Here is a 19,160-nt window from a genome sequence, read left to right as displayed (position 1 = left end):
CCTCATGTCCCCCCCCCCCCCCCCCCAAATTTTTTAGCCTGTTTGTTTATCATTTTCCTTTTATGTACTACTTATTTATAAACTGTTACATTGACAGCTTTGTTGACATATTAAGATGTGACAAGCGATTTGCTCACTTACATTGGAATGACGCTCAAATCAATCGTCAAATTTTTTACATATCATGGAATATCAATCAAGATGTCCAAAATAAATATTATTCTTGATTTACTCCTAACTAATATTCCTCCTGGAAATTTACTAATAAATCTCCAAATCGCCAATGCCACCCTAAAATCACTTAATAGATGGGAATATTGAGCAATTTGAAATGCAGTTGAATGATTTCAATAAAAGAGTATTCAAGAAAATTTCATACTATTAGAGGAAAATCTCCTTTGACGAAATGGTAAATGACTACTCGACGACATATCTTTGAAAACTTTGTATGGGAAACCACCAAGAAATGATCGAATTAATCAAGATACAAAGTCACGATTATATCCATATGGTTTTCCACTGTTCACCAAAATTTCTTATGAAAAATAATAAATAGTTTTTAGAGTAGGTGAAAGTGATGAACAAAAATTGATTACCGACGGTTTCACCAAGTGATTGTCACTCAACTCAGGTAAGTTAAACATGCCTTTGGCCTCGTTCCAATCCTTAAAGAATAATGCTATTTGCAGTCGTTCACTGCGACAGTCACCCTACGTTCCTTAAAAATGCCGAAAAGCATCATGTTCACTATTCTTACGTGGCAGTATATCTTGCCGCCTTTACAATACGTGTAAGAACCCTAATTAAATGCAGAAAATTCTGCTGCTCTACCGTCTTTGGCTTTTCCTTATTTTAAGAGCCCCAAATTAACAGTAGTCTCTCAATTGTATATTCGTCTTTTCAACTCTGCTTTGTTCTTTGAAAAATGGCTGACATACGTGATAAACATGGCAATCCAATTCAGCTTGCGGATCAACATGGGAAACCTGTTCAACTAACTGATGAGTACGGCAATCCTGTGCATCTTACTGCCGTCGCTACCACTACTGGTGGCGAAACTGGGCTTGCGTATGGTGGAGCTACCACCGCCGCTGCCGGTATTGTTCATGTTATTGGGGTCGGCGGAATTGGCATGGCCCATAAATATGAAGAGCACCACGCTTTACATGGTACAACTGGGCTCGGCGAAGCCGGCATGGGTGGCCAGACACATGAGCAGCAGCACCACCAGCAGCTGCACGAGCAGCTTCACCGTTCCGGCAGTTCTAGCTCCAGCTCGGTGAGTTTAACTTTGATATTTAATGTTTCATAATCTTGCAATTAATTAGTATATAACTTTCAAGTCAAGTTCAAATTTTGTCCAGTATACTGTCTAATTTTATCCTTTACTGGGTTGTAAACATGTCGATTTTTACTGTCCACCTTCTTCTTATTATTAATATGACTGTTTAGTTCCATCTAATTTACATTGTACCAAATGTTTTTCTTTCACGGGTTGGATTGAAAATTGTGAAATTCAATTGAATTATAAGAAGGGGAGATTCCAATTCTCAGGATTCTACGTAAAGGGATTAATGCATTTGAAGTTTATTGTTAGTTTTTGATTATGTTCTTGTGTAAAACGTAGTCGGAGGACGACGGGCAAGGTGGGAGGAGGAAGAAGAACGGATTGAGACAGAAAATAAAGAAGACGTTGACAGGTGGGAAGCACGGAGACAAGGATGAAGCCGCCCACAGCGCCACCACTACGGTGGGCAGTGCAACGTCAACTACTACTGCACCGGTGCACGAGAAGAGCATGATGGAGAAGATCAAGGAGAAAATACCTGGCCATCACCACTAGAAAAATATAGATTTTCTGTGATTAAATATATTTATGTTTGTTTGCAGACACAAGTTATGAAGTAGCTAGACATTGTATTTACATACGCTTCACATAGATGTTGATTATGGATGCTATTTGTGCTTCTTCTTCCTTTTTAAATCCAGAGTAAAATCTAGATTTCATTTTTAAGTCAAAATCAACGACTAATTTTTATCGCATACTCTTTTTATTACGGTTAGCGATTCCCCTGAGGTCGACTCGTAGCCTCGTAGCATCACTGATGGTGCGTTTGAGTGGGGAAATAAAAGAAAAAACTTCACAATCACATATTTTATAAATTTTTTATCAAAATTTTAATAAAAAAATAATTTTAGTTTCCACCGAACATTGGCTTAATGTTCCGTAGTGTGGTGGGCTCCTATTTAAAGATGCTCATAAACTATGGCATGCTTAAAGTTTTATTCGATATTGTGTTTGCTGTACGCTTGGTTGGGTAGGGAAATTCTTAGGATGTTTCAAAGAACATATCCTTGTACCTCAAAAGGAGGACTACGAATGTAATTCTTAAAAGCAATTCTTGAGAAAGCTAATTACATAGGAAAATACCACTTTGCCTAAAATGTTTGACATTGGGGTGATCGACCATTAGTGTGCAAGTCCCACGTGAATTAAATAATGTCTGACCCCTGAGGTGTGTATGTTTAGTCATTCTCTATGTCAATCATTATGTTTTTCTAACTCGGTGCAATCGATCATGGCGATGCCTTGATCATGACGTTGAGGAGAGTATACTTCATCAAGGTTGGTGAGCCATGGACATATACTCGCAAGTAGCAGTTCTAATGATGGTAGCGGGCCAGCCACCCACATAGGTGATCGATCGGAGTTAAGCTAATAATTAAGGGTTGTGCTTGATGTACAGGGATGTCAACATTCTCCATCAATTTACTATTTCAAAATTCCTTCTCAAAAGAGTGACTATTCCAAAATGCATTAATAACTATTTTTTTGCAAGTGTTAAATAGTAATTTCAAAAAAAAAAACATCAAGGCTCTATTTCGCGAGAATAAAAATTAGTTTTTCTAATAGATTTCATTAAAAGTAGATCAAATATGTAATTAAAAAATTTGTGGATCACTGTAATATGTAGTTAAAATTAATTATTAATTTTGAAGTGTCAAGACTAAATTATAAAGTCATCGCGCATGGCCATCTGAATTAAATCAAAAGAAAAGATAAAGAGGAAAATGACATAAATTAAGGTAATCCCACTTGCTTTGAGTACCATTGGCAAATGGAAAGCAACCCAACCTATTCCCTTTATGTGGTAATTGGTATTGTACAATAGAAGTTGGGCAAAGTGCAAATCGACAAAACATAAAGTCAAGTGATTAGAACTTAGAAGTTGATATATGATGCAACTCCAACGACATTGGAAATGCTTTGTCCATTAACCTTTTTTGCCCAATTTTTATATTGGATGACAACGATATTTAAATTAAAACATTAAGGATACTATGTTGAAATACTCCATTTGAAATATTAAATTACTATAGAATATGATTCACCTCCTACGAATTTAAAGCCATTTAAATGATAATATATTCACTTATGTAATTAGATAAAGTAAAACATTGATAAATAAATGTTCGATAAATTAATAATTTAGTTTAAATAAGAAAATTTTTTGATCTTGACTCGGATTGGTGTAATAAATATAAAATGATAAAAATTAGTTTAATATATAAAAAATTATAATATATATGAATGAACTTTTACTTGATAATTTATATTTTTTTCAGTTCTATTTTCTTTGAAAAATATGCATTAAAGTTGTTAGCTTTTTTGCTTATTCAAATCGAACTCAACACCATCCCTAATTTTTTGCAATGCATATACCATGCCTTATATATATTTCTTTAACGTTATATAGAAAGTAATTACCACAGGATACGATGCTCGAAAGGTTTATTTTGCAGAAACAATTGTAAGATACGGAAACAATTATAAGATTCTTATATTATTTAAATCATGGTTATCCTTGGTAGGCGATTTCAATAATTCTTGAGCAGTCTTTGCTTTAGTAGGCTATTCCATCACTGTATCATTTCCGCAGGATAATACATGAAGTGCACGACATTCATCACATTTTTAAATATTCATTAAATAAATAAATAAAATTATTTATTCATCGTTAAATTAATAGCACCTCTAAAGTGATAATATTTATGATCCCGACAAATTTATTTTATAGAGTTTTTACAATAAAATGATTTAATTTCATTGACATTAGGGCCATAAATGATAATGCTTTAAAAATATTCAATACTAACAATAGTAACTCTTTAAGCAATTTTATCATTAATTTGTATTTTGCAAATTACGATAATGTTGTGCAAGACACTACCAGCTTATTTGGATTGAACCAAACAAGATAATTACTTTTTTCACCTCTCTTTTTAAAATTATCTTTAACATTTGGGATGTGTTTGATTGTAAACATGAAAAAAAATTTGCATAAAAATATTAATTAAACATGTTTGATTGGTTTAATTTTCACTCTAAAAAATATTATACTTGTTCATCTTTTATTGATTGGTAGATGAGAGAAATGGTGTGTGTGGATTACCTGAAAAATAAAAATCTATCTATCTTTCTTTAAAGAAAATGTTTTCTTAGTTTTCGAGAAAAAATGATTATGTGATCAATTTTTGAAAAATATTTTTCATGAAAAAAGTCAATCAAATGCCTCAAAAATAAAAATTTGGATGAATAAAATGACATTTTTTATTAAAAATAAAATCAATTAAACATCTCGTTAATTCAACATATCACTGATTCCATTATGTATAGACAAAACGTTGGAACACATTAAGCCCATATATGGTAGAAATTCAAATTCAAATTTTAATCTAAATCAAAGTTAACAATTAATTTTAATCATATATTTTATGGTATTCACAATTTTTTTAACAATATGTCCTTGTTTGAGCCTCATTTTTTTTTTTTATCAAAATGCATTTTTCAACAGTGATTTGACATCATTCCAATCACACTTTTTTAATAAATTAATATTATGTTCAAATCTAAAATTTTTCCTCATTTTTTAATCACATATTCTCCATTATAATATTATTTCAAAATGCATTTTTTGAAAAAAAAAAAAATTGGGACTCAAACAACTCCTATATTTTATCAACTTTTATCAAAATCTACTGAAAATTTAATTTTAATATTGACCAAACAAGGACTAAAACAAATTGAATACCGATTGAACATCGCGAATTGGTGAGGTCAACTGGAACTGATTGGTCAATTCACATCATAATAGACTATTTAGACCCCGTTTGGTACCTTTTTTTTTTTCAAAATGCATTTTCCTCGCTTCTTTTCAACCACACATTCTTTATTGAAATAATATTATATGTAAATAAAAAACTTTTCCTTATTTTTCAACCACACATTTTCCATCAATTTACTATTCAAAAATGTATTTTTACATAAAACTATCTCCCAAACACCCCCTTAATAGATGCTTTACACCTTTTCAATTGATAAACCTGAGCTGATTATAACAGTTTAACACTTAGCCTGTTTAGTTCTGATTTTTCATACAAAAAAATTAATTTTTTGGTCGTTACTTTTCTAAATCAATGTCGTTTTTTACTACTTCACTCACATGTGGGCCCACTTTTTTATCTAACAGTTAAAAAATCAATTCTCATATTTACTACTGAACAGTCCCTTATACTGCTTGAACAGGGGTTTTTGACTATGGCTCCTTTTTTTTCCCTAAATTGTTCAATTAAATGTTGACATGTGTCTCCATAATTTTAAATCCTGTCACTCACCTTGTGTGTCGCAAAACTTTTTAATCCCTTACTTGGCCTCCATTGTATCTAAAACTTTTTTTTTTCATCTTTTTAATCACATTTTTCAATAAAATAACATTACACGTAAATTCATAATTTTTCATTCTTTTTTAACCATATACTATTAAGAAAAAATCACTATTCCAAAATATATTTTTTCCAAAAACACATTAAAATGAAGTCCAAACAAGGACTAAATAATAATGATGTGTATGGTCACAGGTGATAACCACCAATCTTAATGACAAATGAATCCACCTTCTTCTCCAAATGATGATCGATTATATTTTTTTTCTTTCATGGGATGAGAAAATACTCTAGAATTCATGTCACCATCCCAAAAAAAAAAATTAAAAAAAAAATATATATATATATATATATATATATATATATTGTTATTCGTAATCTCCCTATTTGGATCTTTAAAAAATATGTATCATAAACGTTATCAAATTAAGACGTTACACTACCATATCAACAAAGAGACTTTCCCCACGCCCTCCATCTTCACTACCTTAGGAGAGTGCAAATTTTCCCCACAAGTATACTTTTTAAGGTCACACAAGTAAATGTCAACATTTTTAGTTAATGTCATATTCGAGTACAATAGACATTTCAATAATATCATAATCAAAATCCAGAACAAAAACAATCAATATTAGAATAATATCGTAGTCACAGTCCATTGTATTTTTATGTATTATTTTGGTGCTAGTGGAATATGCTGATTAGAATCTTGTCAAATGTAGAAACATGAATTATTAAAGTTGTATATTGGAAGGAGAAAAATTGGTGCATATTTGTATCTTTTTTTTTTTTCTTTCTTTTTAGACACGGCCATTATTATTTACATATATACTTACCTATATTTAAATAATTCTTACCAAGAAAATTGAAAATTCCAATTTTTCTAAAAAATAAAAAAAAATAATAATAATAATAAGGCCCGTTTGATTCCCATTTTTTCTTAAAATGTATTTTTCTCTCTCTTCTTTTCAACCATACATTCTTGATTAAAATAATATTATACATAAATTAAAAGATTTTGACCAGTTGGCTTCTCCTGAGACCAGACATAAATTAGTAAGTACTTTCCTCCAATATCCTTAAACCCGAAAGGCTGGGCTGACTTCATCGTCCGATCAGTCCTCGAACCTTGATTCATCTAGTTTTCTTAGTCACAGGTTGGAAATCAGCTTCTTATTTTTCATCCACATATTATCCATCAATCTATATTTTAAAATTCATTTTTCCATAAAAATGAGTGTCAAACACTCTCTAACGAAATTTTCCCCCAAAAATAAAAAAAAAATTAAAAAAATTAAAAACCTTGGGTATTTATTTTTGGATAATTGGCACAAAACGTCCTTACCTTTCAAGTCTATTGTGGAAAACGTCCCTACCTTTCATTTTTTGGCATTTTTGCCCTCATTTCAACCTTTCTTTGCGCTGGACGTCCTTCCGTCCATATTCCGTCAGTTTTTCCGTTAAACATTCGGGTAATTTGCACAAAACATCCCTAACTTTCAAGTCTATTGTGGAAAACGTCCCTACCTTTTATTTTTTGGCATTTTTGCCCTCATTTCAACCTTTCTTTGCGCTGAACGTCCTTCCGTCCATATTCCGTCAGTTTTTCCGTTAATTAAATATAAAAATACATTTTTCTTTCCATAAACAAGGGTAAAATTGTCCTCACCCACTTCACTTCATTATAAATTGACTACCCATTTAATATGTCTTTCTAAAATTTTCCAGTGACACAAGATGACAGCAACAGTAGTTGTGGAATTGTGAAATATAATGTGTTCACGATATTTTTTCTTTATTTAACTTAATCATTTAAAGTATTTTCAGATTCATGTTGTTGTTACTGTTACTTATGGACTAAGTTGATGGCGGGAAAAAGGGGTGAAGTGGGTGAGGACAATTTTACCCTTGTTTATGGAAAGAAAAAGGTATTTTTGTATTTAATTAACGGAAAAACTGACGGAATATGGACGGAAGGACGTCCAGCGCAAGTAAAGGTTGAAATGGGGGCAAAAATGCCAAAAAATGAAAGGCAGGGACGTTTTCCACAATAGACTTGAAAGGTAGGGACGTTTTGTGCCAATTACCCGAATGTTTAACGGAAAAACTGACGGAATATGGACAGTAGGACGTCCAGCGCAAAGAAAGGTTGAAATGAGGGCAAAAATACCAAAAAATGAAAGGTAGGGACGTTTTCCATAATAAACTTGAAAGGTAAGGACGTTTTGTGCCAATTACCCATTTATTTTTAATAATAAACCTCCCAAAAAAGCACCATCGCCATCCAACTGTGCAAATTGCAATACACGTCAGTCTCCACTCTCCATCCCGCACCACCACCGCCCCCGCTGCCGCCGTCACATGCACATACAGACACTCGCGCCTATATAAACTCCTCATTGCAAATACAACCTTTACAGATGCTCTCTCACTCTTCTTCTCGCTTTCACTCTCTAAATCACCATCCGCGCCACCCTAACCCCGCCATCTATTCTTGCTCTCTGTCTCTTCCTTTTCGAATATCTCATTCGACTCTAAAATTTGGAGCAATTGATTTCAAAATGAGTTCTACCAATTCTACTGTCTCCTGTAACGGTAACAGTAACAGTAACGTTGACATTCAGACTATGGACCTAGGGTTTAACCATTTAGACCTCGACCGCTTTGTTGACGTCGGCAACAAGCTTGCCGACGCTGCCGGTGAAGTTATCCGCAAGTACTTCCGGAAATCCTTCGACATTCTTGACAAAGAAGATTTGAGTCAGTTTTTTTATTTATTATAAAATTTCATAGATTACAATGGAATTTGCATTTTGTTGGGTCATTTAATGTGGTGTTATTAATGATATTGATATTAGGTCCGGTGACAATTGCTGATCAAGCGGCCGAGGAGTCTATGGTGAAGATTCTAGAGGAGAATTTTCCTTCTCATGCAATGTAAGTTCCTTTGCTGTTGAGTGGGGGCACTGGATATTTATTTCTTTTCAATACCCCTTATGCTGTTAGGAGATTAATAGAAGTTAAGAAACTGGGAAGAAACGTGTTTACTGTAATTGGTGTAGTTCAGGGATTGAACTTTAATTATTTTTGTACAGCTCATTTGGCCGCAAAGACAATGCTAGAATGAGTTGAACAGGAAGGACTTTTTCCAAAAAAAATTCTGTTTTCTTTCACGCTTTGCACGTCTTCATGTTTTCTTTTATGAACCAAATTTGACTTGCGAATATTTGTGTTGCACAAACCAGAAAACATCAACCCGAATTATGCCATACCAATTTGTTTGGCTGGTTGGCTGTAAATTAACTGTCTTTTGAGCATCACTATTTTGATTAGTGAATTAGAAGTTCACAGCATATAGATTTCTCCAGTAAAGTAGCCAAAGATGCTTGATTCATAATTTCTTTACAGAATTTTTGCTTTCAAATTTCAGTTTTGGAGAAGAGAGTGGATGGAGGTGTAAGGAAAATTTTACAGACTACGTGTGGGTTTTGGATCCTATTGATGGGACGAAAAGTTTTATTACTGGTATCTGACTATAAATTTCCATGTCATGGTGGTCAGCTTTGAACTTTCAGCTTAGTCAGCTGATATTTCTCAACTATTTTACAGGCAAACCCCTGTTTGGAACTCTAATTGCTCTACTACACAAGGGTAGACCGGTAAGAACTCTCAGCCACTTTCTATATCTGGGATGTTTACAAAATTGTTTCTCTTTGCACTGAAGATGCTTCTTGTGTTGAGTTTAATTTCCTTTGTCTGCTATGATGAAGATATTTTCCAGTAAGGACCCCCATTGAAATAGTGGAAGTAGCGCATATAGTAATTTTGTGCTGGTTCCATTGAGTTAGGCCTTCATAAATGATGCTGAGACATTTCAATATAAAATTTTACTTGTTATAATTTAAAAGGACTAACTAATAAAGCTTATAATACTCTGCCTCTCAATCTTAACTTGTTAGTCCTTTTCTCCTTCTTGGCTTGATGGTCCCTCGTTCTTAAATTATAGTGTTCATTATGGTGTTTGAAGTATTGATGAATCTGCTGATCTATTGTATATGCTTATTCATAGTTGATTTTGATTTTTTTGAATAGAAACACCCCACTTCTTTGTTCTTTTGAATATAATACATTTGAATAAGCTATTCAAAAATGCTTTCAGTCTTTAGTGTTTCTTTCTTTATCTTGAAGAATGTCAAAAAAAATTCCAGTGAACTGCTGTACATTCAAGGATCACACATAATTAGGTTACATTTTACCATTAGATTCGTAAAAAACAAAATAAGTCTTGGTGGACCCAGAAAATTTTTCCAGTGCGGGCAATAACAGTAAAGCTCAAAAAATAACTTTGGAACAAAATTACAAAGTTTTGTGTCAGCATCTACCAATGCTGTAGAGATTATTAATACCACTCAAACAAACTCATGTTCATTATCAAGCCAAACAACACAGCTATAAAGACTCAAATATGGATCATAGAAAATATATTATATACACTGATCTAAACAAGAAAAAAAATGCCAAGAAATCACATATTGAGAAACCCAGCTGACCTGTCAATTCAGGAAGAAAGCATGAAATGCCTCAAAATTTAGAATGCTATATCATAGATAGACAGGACATGTGTGAGTATATATGAAGATCAATTGAAGAATGGGTAAACAAGTTTGTGTAATCACACAAAGTGCACTTGCACAAAGAACAAATATATTTAAGAGAAGAATCCAAGGGGAACAAAGAGAGAAGTGGATGGTAAAGAGATTGTTTGCTAATTGTAGAGGAATTTTTCTTTGGCTGGCATTTATGGTGGGGGAAGAAGGTCAAAATGCAACAATACTTTTATTAATGGTATAATATTTGTAGCAGAGGGGGAGAAGAAGGGCTGTGCGGAAGGACTTATATTCTTAAATGGGGCTGGCCAAAGCTCATTGCCTGCACTAAGCCTTCATTGGGTCCCCTGTCTAGCTGCCAGCATGCAGTCATGCATTTCTTGTGTTGATTTTGCTATATGTTGTTTCATATGTAATTCAAGGTCTTTTATTTTTGAATATAGATTCTTGGCATTATTGACCAACCTGTTCTGAGAGAGAGATGGATTGGAATAAGTGGGAGGAGAACTACTTTGAATGGACAAGAAATATCCACTCGAAGTTGCCCGCAACTTTCCAAAGCCTATCTGTATGTTGTTCCCTTTTATATTGCAAAAAATGTTGTGCCGTAAAGCTAAATATTTACAACTAATATAGTGCAAAACGTGGGACATGTTCTCTTGGTTTTGACGTTTAGAACTTGTGAAGCTATTTTACTGCACATACATGTGAAGATCTTAGTCCGCTCACTGTTTTAGGTGCACTAACAATTTGCCTTTCCTTAGTGGAGTGCTATCCTTCTCATATTTTTCATTTTCTTGTGATAAAGGTACACTACTAGTCCACATCTATTTTCTGGTGATGCTGAGGTGGCCTTTGCTCGAGTAAGAAATAAGGTCTGTCCTTTTATGTCTAACAGTCATCAAACGTATTTAGCAATGTCCGTCCAACTTATCTTGGTTTTTGTATCAGTAATCTGTAAAAGTTAATGGATTCATGACTTATAAGATACACACACAAACACGCTCGCATGTGTATGTAATACAAAGTACTCTATCAAAAGTCACTAAACCAATAGAGAATGAGTGATTAGTACTGTATGGTTTTCATTTTTTACCTTTGATTTCTATGAGAAAAAACCTTGGTCGATGTCCCCTTTTGTTAATTTTATTTCCGTCTATGCGGATCAAAAGCTTAGTTGTGTTTAGATTATGTTGTAATTAAGTACTTTAAGAGGTCCATTTCTGTTTGATAGGTCAAAGTGCCTCTATACGGCTGTGATTGTTATGCCTATGCTCTATTGGCATCGGGCTATGTGGATCTTGTGATTGAGTCGGGTCTCAAGGTGAGCTCTACTGTTTTTATTTGTTTACATGTTCTAAGATATTCAGTTTTTCCTTTCACAGTTTTATCTTATTGGGATTTAGCCATGTGTATCCAGTTACTTTTTCTCCTCGGCATGTGATAAATTTTTAAAAGCTGTTGGTACTCACAAGTTTCAAGGTATCTTTTTATTAATGAATCTGCAACTACTTAATTTTCAGCCATACGATTTCCTTTCCCTGATACCCGTGATTGAAGGCTCGGGTGGAGTCATAACCGATTGGAGAGGACATCAACTTCATTGGGAAGCTTCATCAAATTCCGATGTGGCAAGTATGATTTTCTTGCTTAAGCTGCTTCTCATTATCCATGTCAGCTTCAATCATTAAGGTTATAGTTTAGCCAAATTGCCATAGCATAACCATGACTATAAATTGTTATATTTCCAGGTTTTAATGTAGTGGCAGCAGGGGACAAAAGGGTCTATCAAGATGCTTTAGACAATTTACAGTGGTACTGATTTCAGCACGGAATTTGTCCCTAGGGACAGCAAGATCTTCAGTCAGGTTCAGGTTAAGGTTTAATCTTATCGACTCACTGCCGGTTAGTTTTAAGATAATGACCGCAATAAGGACTAAGCCCCTTCCAAACAATGGTGAGTCGAAGTCGAGCTAAACACTGCAATTTATTATGCATTCAATAAATGAATGTATGTATATTTATAACTCAATTGTCACAATTGCTGTTACGGTTATTATTGAATTTGAGCAGAAGCAACGCTACAGCCAAGTTAAAATCCTTGAATGGACCGCGTAATTTAGAGTTGTATCGATTTTGTGCATATGGTTTGACTTGGTTGGCTTTTTATTCTTTTCTCGATTCCATTGAATAGTTTTTGTTATGGGAAAGTTATGCCCAACCCCATTCATGGCTTTTTATTTTTGTGTGAGGGAGGGTGGAAAATCAATCATAATCCTAGACGTGGTGAGAGTAATCGCCTATCATGCCATAAAGAGTGTGAATTTCAAAACCCTTTTTCCCATCATCATCCACGTTCTACTGCATCTGTCCAATATGTAAATGGTTCGACAAAATATTTTTCATCGCATAGTAGATTGTTATTATATGTGTGGAACTGTTGATGTTAATGTTGGTCCAAAAAGCTCACTGATTTAGGGCGCGTACACTTGCTATATGTTGCATCACAATCAAATTGAAATTAACCTCTTTGATTTAAAATAACCTGATTTTTGCAATTTCGTGTCATTTTGAAATCACAACTTAAACAATTGGTAGTTATCAAATTTTTCCCGTTGCTTGTTGCCTATCTACGCAAATAAACATAGACCACTTCTGAGATGCAAATGTGCAATTTCTTCTAATTTGCACCGGAGGTTTGGCAAAACTTCCAGCTTGACACCTGAGGAAAAATGATCAATCTATATAACCCGAAAAACAGAGACGCGGAGAACACACTCGCTTCGTATACCAAATATTCAAACAAAAAATTAATTAGATTGAACAAATTAACAAACATGATACGAACGATAACTTGAATTGACGAATAATATCCGCTAAAAGGTGCATACAATATTAATTTCCAGAAATGTAAATTGATCATCACAACAGTTATCCATGTCAAACTCTGACTGAACCAATTAAATCTTCCTAATCCTTCCCAAAATCAGTATTGTAATGTGCACTTGATTCCAGCTTCTTTGCTTCGTTCAGTTTCCTTACAGCCTGCAAAGTTCTCACGTGCAAGAAAAGTTTACATCCCATAAAATAATAATCCTGCAATTTAGCCCATTTGACATCCTTAAAATTTTAAAAACATAGTTTTGAATAGTATTTTTTAGAGAACGTGTAGTTAAAAATTAGGAAAAAGTTTTGAGCTTATATTTTATTGTGTGAATGTGCGGTTGAAAATGAATATGAGAAATAAATTAAATTAAAGGATGTCAAACAACGGCTTAGTGAGAATAACAATGGAACTAAATACATGTAGATTTGAAAGTTCTATTATAATTTGATTCAGTCATAAGTAACACCAATATATGGTAAAGGCCAAACAATAATAATATAGACTTTGGAAGCATTTATCGGTTACGGAAACCGATCCCAATAAACGTGAAATTGAACTGATAACACCACAAAACCCAACCTCAAAACACCCACCAGTATTAAGAAAAAGATATCCCACTCCAGGGACTCCAAATTCACATCATGTAACAAAGCAAAGTCCACATTACACTCACTCTGAGCCACCAAATATTGAAGATTTCCCCCTACTCCCAAGAACCCACTGTGTCTGTATTAGAATTGGTATGGTGGAAGTTCCGGTGATTGTGAAGCGGGGATATGATTCTGTTTGTAACAACTAATTGGGTGACAATCTTGAATTAAGTCAATGGTAACCAGGTTCTTGTGGCAGGATGATTCAGCATTGCAGGGGCTAGTGAGTGGAGGCGGACCAGGTAGTGTGTGCGTGTGAATAAGAGACAGAACACTGCATCAGATTTTTTTGGGTGAAATAAATTGAATTTTGTTATCTGAAGGTCAGCAAACAGTAATTTGAAGAAAATGTAATAAATTTGGCATTCATTTTGAGAACACCCAAATTAGCAGCCGGCCATTCTTAGATGGAAGGAAACATTCAATGTAATGTACCCTAGTCCCTAAGTCTCCAACCTCGGGTAATGATACACACAAACATATACTAAAAAAGTGTGTAACAGAGCATGGCATGCGTATGCATACTCCATCGCACATATACCAATTCCATAAATAAATTGGAAACTTCAATACAAGTCGGTCAACTACAGATGACTTTACCTTCATGAAATCTTCATGAATAACATAATCACGCTCGGCACGGATTGCAGACATACCAGCTTCAGTGCAAATATTACGAAGGTCAGCCCCATTAAAACCCTGGAAAAAGCAACATGTTATTAATACTAATGTTGAAGGACATGCCAAAAAAAAGGGATGTTAAGCATCCACAGGTCACCTCCGCAAGTTTGACAACAGCCTCATAATCAATTTCACCATGTTTGGCAATTCCAGCAGCATGGATCTTCAGAATTTCCATTCTAGACTGTTCATTAGGAAGCGGTATTTCTATTTTCCTGTCTAACCGACCAGGACGAAGAAGTGCAGGGTCTAAAACATCTGGTCTGTTTGTCGCCATAATCATTTTTACCTGCCCACACAATTCAGTATATATGGTCAAACTAATCTATTCACAGACATAAACTGCAATGTTCCCTTGTAATCATTGAAGTAATGATGATTCAATTCCTGTAAGCACGGGCATATATGGAAATGATCAAACCGAAACCTTTCCAAGCTGGTCAAACCCATCAAGCTGATTAAGCAACTCCATGAGTGTCCTTTGTATTTCACGGTCAGCACTTGTTCCCTCGCTGAAACGACGTCCACCAATGGCATCAATCTCATCCATAAAGATGATACATGGCTTTACACAAAAATAATTCAATTGAGCATTTTCTACAATGTGAACGCCAATAATAAAATATCAGATATACAAAAGAATCATATTGTATTGATCACTCACTTGATGATCACGGGCATACCCAAACATCTCCCTGATCAATCTTGCACTCTCCCCTATATACTTATCAATAATAGCACTCGATACGACCTGCATAGCTACAACTTGTCAGTCAGTTTGCTCAAGTGGATGAAAGACCTCAAGAGGTAATGAACGGTTGCAGATGAATAGCACAGAGGTAATGTTATCTTCTTACCTTTAAGAAATTGGCATCTATATTGCTAGCAATTGCTCTTGCTAATAGAGTCTTGCCAGTTCCTGGAGGTCCATAGAGAAGAACGCCCTAAAACAAATAAACATAGCAACAATTACAATACAAACCGTATAAAACAATTATAATGAACATGCTACAAGAAAGGTACTAATTACCTTGGGAGGTTTAATGCCAACCCTGAGGAAGAGTTCAGGATTCATCAAAGGCAGTTCTATAGATTCTCTTAGCTCTCGAATCTGGTCTGACAGTCCACCGACAGCAGAATAGCTTACATTCCCAGGATCTTCATGAAGCATATTATATACAACTGGATCAACCTGCAGCATAAACAAAATACTTTAGAAGTCAGAAGAAGTCATTTTGAATCATCTTTACAAGATTATACTCAACAGAACCCAGAATCAGTATTTGGTAGATCAAACTGTAGCATACCTCACGAGGAAGCGCTCGCATAATGGTAAGAGTTGTCATATCAAGAACTACTCTAGTGCCAGCTGTAAGTTTCTCTTTGTCCACTTTACTGCGGCAACCAACCACATATCTTGGGCCACTGCTGGCCTTGACAATCACTGAAACAACAGATGGTGTTAATTAGTCAGTTACCAATCTATATAATGAAACAGGCGTTGAGTTGATAAATAGGCCACAAGACAATTAAACCCATGACTTTGTAATGAATTAAAGGATCAATAAATTTCTATCTCCACGGTTTTATGAAGGTAAGAGTTAAGAAGGATTACAAGGGCAAAAGGTTGTTGAACAATCAACTAGTAGACTAACAAGTCTGATGAAAATAACTGTTTCTTTTAGATGGGTGGTTCAACGGGTAGCAAAGCTGGCAAAGATGCGGAGTTCAAGTCAGACTGTTATCCATTTTTCAAAATTGTGCACCGGTGCAGCCTTTGATTTAAAAAAATAAAAATAAAAATAAAAATAAAATTTTGAATTGAATTGATCTTGTATGTAATGGGGCAGTAAAATTTATATAAATGAACTAGTCCCATATCTAATAGCTTAAACTTCTAGATAAAGAGCATTGTGCCCTAAGGTGGTGTTCTAATGATTGGATTTCCTACAGGAAATTGACTGTATTCCCAGAGCCAAGGAATCTCTAGTGGCTAGCCCTTTTTCTTTTGATTTGGAAGACGGGCGTTGCACCGAGAATGAATGACATAGAATCGTATTAATAATCATGCTTGATCATTTGCTCTCACTAGACCGCCCTTCTGGCTTTAATGCATGCGCTCAAACATGGACCAAATATCGACCCACGCGTAGATTTAGCAAGCCCCTCCCCGGACGGAGAGCCTCCAGGACAATAAATAAAATAAATAAATAAAAGCAACTTCTTTCATACTTATCGTGTAATGGGCTCTTAATATGCTCAAAGTGTTCGACGGCAATGAATGCAGGCAAAAGGATTGCAGAATTCTTACATCGTTCATTGTCCAGGGGCCTGAGAACTTCTCCTATGATCTGTCCAACACTCTGCAGTGACTTCAAATCATCTTCCGTTTTAGCATATTCCTTCTTTGTTGCTCTTAAACTCTCCCTAACTATACAGATTATATATTGCCAATCAGTCATCTAGCTATTAGGTATAAACAACTTAAAACGCATAATTCAAACTCTGATTCATCATGATGCAGGGATTACGGAACATGACAATCAAAAGATAACAGCAGAATCAAAATATATACAAAACAATAAATCAGATAGGTCGTTTGCAATTAGAGGGAGAATACAATACAAAAGTGCAGATGAATAGAGAACAGATGCCACATGAGTTTTAAGGTCAAGATGTGATGATGCAGAGAGAGATTTAACTATCATAATCAGGTCCATTATTTTAAATTTAAGAAAAGTTTTTCTTATAATCAGAGTATGGCACGAGTTAGCTGACAAATAAAAATGATCCTAAGTTGATATAGCATCCAATGTTGCATTCAGGCTATGTAACTTAATAATCCGTGTATTTGTCACATGCCACTTACAAAACAGAGGTTACTCAATATTGAATGTCAAATCAGCATCATAAGGCATAATCAGCCCATAGTTAAAAATATAATCAGTTCCAAACATAAGTTGGAAGCTATTTCCATATAGGCATTAGGACACATTAAATTTAAATATTGAATGTATGACTAACATTTCGGGTGAACCCAAGTTATAACCATATGATCGGCAGATTCTGAAGATTTTCATACAACTGTTCTCTACTATAGAAAATGTACCAGCACTAAAACTTAAGTCTCAAACCTAACTTTAATAGGCCCAAACAGCAACATAAACAAGAAACAAATAGCTACTAAAATAGTAACACCCTCGCTGCCCACTCTCTTTTACGCATGGTTCATAAAAAGCCTCATATGCAGCTTGCTCATATTCACTCAAAACTCAGCATATCTAAATGGGCAGGCTGAGAAACTGACTAATGGCAACTTGGCTCAATTGACAACCCTATAGAAAACCAAGAGAATCAAATTTTGGTTTTCTCATACTAGCCTTGAATCTTCATGAGCTTTATCTTCACGATGCATGAACTGACACAAACTTTTTATTCAAAAGCAAGCTCGCTATGAACAAGCTGCAAGCTTTCTACCATGTCCTCCTAAATTTACAAGACAGCAGTATAACTCTACATACATCATCGCAAATTCCAACCGCCAAAATAAATAAATACTGTTCAAATACCAAATTTACTTCCATTTACCTATAGTTAATGTGTCACAAATCAGTTATACCAGAAAATCTATATGTACTCTTATATATAATACTCCAAAATTGCCCTAGTCAAATACAAGAGCTTAACTTAGGCTGAGCCTGCTATGGCCTCAACTTGAATTTGAACATGATAAGTGACTTCGGACTTGAAAATTACCAAGCTAAGCTTCCAAGCTTTGCACCAGCTCAGGCTGATTGACAGTCCTAGTTAACAATTACTAACTTCAACACTTAATTCAATCAGTTTCTTCAGCATAGCTCAATCATTTTGAAACTAGTGCAGAACACACCTTAAACCTGGAACAAAATACAGCTAAGGTAATACAGTTCCTTCGAGTTGTACCCTCCAGGAACACAGTTCCTCATCTGACCCAAATTGATATAGTTAATGTCAGTTATTTCAACATCAAACGATGAAACTCGCTAAAAATCTTAATCAGACCCAAAAAGGTCTGGCTATAAACTGTGTTACAGTTGAACAGAAACCAAATGATGCTTTGTACTCCGATGCACATAAAAACCACTCATCGTGTTTTCAAAGAAGTAATAGCACAAAACCTAAATCCCAACAGCTCCCACTTAGACCCATTTAATATAACCTACACGAAGATGTGTAAATACAAAATTACGTACATAAATCGCCTACTTCGATCTGTCGACGAAAGCAATTTAAAATCTTAGAGAACTAGAACCGATCTAGGGTTTAAGAAACAGACCAGTACGAACTCGAGAGTCGAGCTCTTTGTGGTTGAGGAGCTTTTTCCGGTACTCGGCTATTGCCGCCTTGCGGCGGACGGCATCTTCACTCTCGGCAGCCATAAAAAATGTTCCTTATTCTTCGTTTGATCTGATAAAAATGGCCTCCAGAGTGACCTCCAGAAATGAAATCCAACTTACCGACCAAGCAAAGAAACGGCTCTTGTAGTGTGGACCATAAATTGGGTCGAATCTGTGGATAGTGAATAGATATCACCGGCCCAATTAAGGGGAACAAAATACTAAGGCCTGTTTG

At 34.8% G+C, this 19,160-nt stretch overlaps 3 protein-coding genes across 3 annotated transcripts; 2 read left to right on the top strand and 1 right to left on the bottom strand.

Annotated features, from left to right (window-relative positions):
- The first annotated feature begins 726 nt into the window (after positions 1–726).
- LOC111412111 (late embryogenesis abundant protein-like) lies at positions 727–1,984 on the top strand. Its single transcript, XM_023042882.1, has 2 exons — positions 727–1,279; positions 1,628–1,984. Exons 1-2 carry the CDS (start codon positions 926–928, stop codon positions 1,841–1,843), a joined length of 570 nt encoding a protein of 189 aa, XP_022898650.1. The 5' UTR covers positions 727–925; the 3' UTR covers positions 1,844–1,984.
- Positions 1,985–7,994: 6,010 nt separating this feature from the next.
- Positions 7,995–12,502, top strand: LOC111412108 (bifunctional phosphatase IMPL2, chloroplastic-like). Its single transcript, XM_023042876.1, has 9 exons — positions 7,995–8,484; positions 8,583–8,661; positions 9,155–9,249; positions 9,334–9,383; positions 10,775–10,899; positions 11,140–11,206; positions 11,566–11,655; positions 11,855–11,966; positions 12,083–12,502. Exons 1-9 carry the CDS (start codon positions 8,145–8,147, stop codon positions 12,151–12,153), a joined length of 1,029 nt encoding a protein of 342 aa, XP_022898644.1. The 5' UTR covers positions 7,995–8,144; the 3' UTR covers positions 12,154–12,502.
- A 699-nt stretch (positions 12,503–13,201) lies between these two features.
- Positions 13,202–19,060, bottom strand: LOC111412107 (26S proteasome regulatory subunit S10B homolog B-like). Its single transcript, XM_023042875.1, has 10 exons — positions 18,865–19,060; positions 16,861–16,980; positions 15,857–15,993; positions 15,580–15,741; positions 15,407–15,493; positions 15,214–15,300; positions 14,977–15,114; positions 14,647–14,838; positions 14,469–14,567; positions 13,202–13,376 (listed from the first exon to the last, which is right to left on the bottom strand). Exons 1-10 carry the CDS (start codon positions 18,965–18,967, stop codon positions 13,302–13,304), a joined length of 1,200 nt encoding a protein of 399 aa, XP_022898643.1. The 5' UTR covers positions 18,968–19,060; the 3' UTR covers positions 13,202–13,301.
- Between the last annotated feature and the right edge of the window lie 100 nt (positions 19,061–19,160).

The sequence above is a fragment of the Olea europaea genome, chromosome 16 (assembly GCF_002742605.1).
Source record: "Olea europaea var. sylvestris chromosome 16, O_europaea_v1, whole genome shotgun sequence".
Classification (NCBI taxonomy): Eukaryota; Viridiplantae; Streptophyta; class Magnoliopsida; order Lamiales; family Oleaceae; genus Olea; species Olea europaea.
This window is presented reverse-complemented; position numbering and strand designations above follow the sequence as displayed.